Below are 2,461 nucleotides of genomic sequence, written 5' to 3'. Positions count from 1 at the left end.
CTTTTTAACAAATGAATATTAACTTACTTCCATGTATGTTCTTAGAGATAAGTAAAGCATTAGCAGTAGTGCTGGCTCTTTTGCATTACAACCTTTAATCCCAGCACACCAAAGAAGCCTTCATTAGGTAATGGGCATGGCATAAATCTGGAAATGAAAAGGTAGAAAGGAAACCAAACCATGGCTCATATCATTAGCAGAGATGACTTGCATTAAAGATGAGCTTGTCAGAAGATTAATACCTATATCAGTGGTGCATCTGGGCCTGCAGCAATGAGGGATGAGTATAAAAGGTAGTCCAATTCCCAGCTCTCCCATCCATCTATCTTGCCTCCTTCTCACTGGGAACCAGGTAAGTGTAAAGCCCTTTCTCCTCCTCGTGCAAAGCAAGACTTTGCCCGAATGCGCATTTTATTCAATAGTGATTCCTTGCTGGGAACCAGGTAAGGGTGAAACCCTTTCTTCTCCTCTTGCAAAGTGAGATTTTGCCTCAATGGGCATCTTATTCAATAGTGAATTTGCCCTATGCTGGGGATTGGAGCTCCGTGCTATCGGGAGAGAATGTAGGGGATAAGGTCTGCTCAGAGAATCTGGGACACGACTTAAATGACCTGTGATTTATCCTTTCAAAGAGGGACTCTTTGGATCAGGCTGTTCTCTGCAGGGCTCTGACATGACAAAGGGATATGACCTCCTGTCAGAGCCTCCATCTGTGTTCTTAATAGTTGCCTTGGCTCCTTTGTGAGAGGCTATTCAGATTGCCTCTCACACAGCCAAATGCTCTCCTTCCTCTTAACTCTCTTTCCTAGGTGCATCTCCAGTCTCAAGTCATGTCCTGCTACTCCCAGTGCGTGCCATGCCGGCCCTGCGGCCCCACTCCTCTGGCCAGCAGCTGCAATGAGCCCTGTGTCAGACAGTGCCAGAGCTCCAATGTTGTCATTGAGCCCTCTCCTGTGGTGGTGACCCTGCCCGGACCCATCCTCAGCTCCTTCCCACAGAACACTGTTGTGGGCTCCTCCACCTCCGCTGCTGTTGGCAGCATCCTCAGCTGTCAGGGTGTGCCCATCTCCTCTGGGAGCCTTAACCTCTCCAACTTTGGCAGCCGCTACTGTGGCAGAAGGTGCCCCCCTTGCTAAAGATGCTGGCCATATTTCTGGAGAAGTTCTTCCAGAAACTACAAACATGGTGTTGGATCAAGAAGAAATCTTCAAGCCACTGCTTTCAGAATACCTGACCATCCTCAGCTAATCTAGCAAGTGCCGGCAGGAAGGGGAAGCCTGGTCTTTCTGAAAACCTCTCTCATGTCTTTTCCATTTTTCTACATATCTCTCTCTAAATTTTCTTTTTTTCTCTCTTTGTTTTACCTCTATTCTCCTCTGAGCTTTGAGGCTTCTCAGAGCCCTCCCATCCTCTGCCAGAAAGTCAGGCACATGCCTTGCATGAACTCAAACGTAGGATCATGCAAATCCTGCACTGTGTTCAGAATGAACTCGTTTTCCTCTTTAAACAATCATTAAAATTTCTGCATATCAGTTTGGGCTTTTGGTATCACTTCCCACAGTGAATGACCTTCAGAGCTGCCCAGGGAAAATGACTTTGCTACTGGTGAGTAGGAGATGAGTGTTTAAGGAAGCCTTTCACTGCTCCCAAAAGAATGGGAGGTTGTGACACACTGCAGAGCCTCCTCTCTTGGGCACTGTCCCTTGCAGCTTTAGAACATATCCCTGGCAATGGCATAGAAAGTGGGTATTGGCCTTTGCTTTGCAGTGTTTCTGCTCTCAGTTACCCCCATTCAGGTCTTGGAAATGGAGAACATAATCTCTGCTTTGCTCACAGGAAAAAACTAAGAGTGTGCTGGAGGTCATGGGGGAAAGCTACCCTGCAAGCTTTTAGTAACAGAACACTTCCTGCTCTCATCTCTGCTGCAGTTGAGAAGAGAGAGGGCACAGAATTGGAGTAGAACTCTGTGGATGCCTCTCCAGTGTCTAACACAGCTCATGCTATTTAGTTGTGCTGTCTCCCACCCAAGACATCCTGTCCATGTCAGACCCAACTCTGTCTGATTGACATGGCCTCAGTCAGTGGCTGCTACGTGCTCTGTGCTCATTTTTCTCGAGAACTCAAGGAGGTGCACCCTGGTCAGGATGGATTTTGGTGGCCCTGGATGCAGAGCTCCCTGTGGGCCCAGATGGCACTGTGTCCTGCCCCCACCCGTCCCTCGCGCTGCAGCCCTGGCTCTTCTCCCCATCCCCTAAGGAATGACAGGAGAAGTTATTTGCTCCAGTAGCCCAGGCCAAGGCTCCACCAGCCTGATCACTGGAGCCCAGCTCCGTGCTCTAGAATCAAATCTCTCTGCCCAGGCTGAGGGGTGCAGCTGCTGCTTTCTCCTAGATCACGTGTTTCCAAACTATGGGCTTTCCTGGGCCATGTTGATTGAAGAGGAATTGTCTTGAGCCACATA

At 48.7% G+C, this 2,461-nt stretch overlaps 1 protein-coding gene across 1 annotated transcript; it reads left to right on the top strand.

The window, feature by feature from the left end:
- The first annotated feature begins 280 nt into the window (after positions 1 to 280).
- LOC122192619 (feather keratin Cos2-3-like) lies at positions 281 to 1,136 on the top strand. Its single transcript, XM_042893225.1, has 2 exons — positions 281 to 352; positions 810 to 1,136. The coding sequence occupies exons 1-2, from the start codon at positions 281 to 283 to the stop codon at positions 1,134 to 1,136; spliced, it is 399 nt and encodes a 132-aa protein (XP_042749159.1).
- The last annotated feature ends 1,325 nt before the right edge of the window (positions 1,137 to 2,461 follow it).

This window comes from Lagopus leucura, unplaced genomic scaffold, assembly GCF_019238085.1.
Source record: "Lagopus leucura isolate 7727_CA_CO unplaced genomic scaffold, USGS_WTPT01 34988-0_obj-0_obj, whole genome shotgun sequence".
Taxonomy (NCBI): domain Eukaryota; kingdom Metazoa; phylum Chordata; class Aves; order Galliformes; family Phasianidae; genus Lagopus; species Lagopus leucura.
This window is presented reverse-complemented; position numbering and strand designations above follow the sequence as displayed.

Excerpts from the sequence above, each read along its gene's own strand:
- LOC122192619 (XM_042893225.1), top strand. The coding sequence starts at position 281 with ATGAGTATAAAAGGTAGTCCAATTCCCAGCTCTCCCATCCATCTATCT. Across the intron at positions 353-809 it reads TCCTTCTCACTGGGAACCAG|GTGCATCTCCAGTCTCAAGT; the intron begins GTAAGTGTAAAG and ends TCTCTTTCCTAG.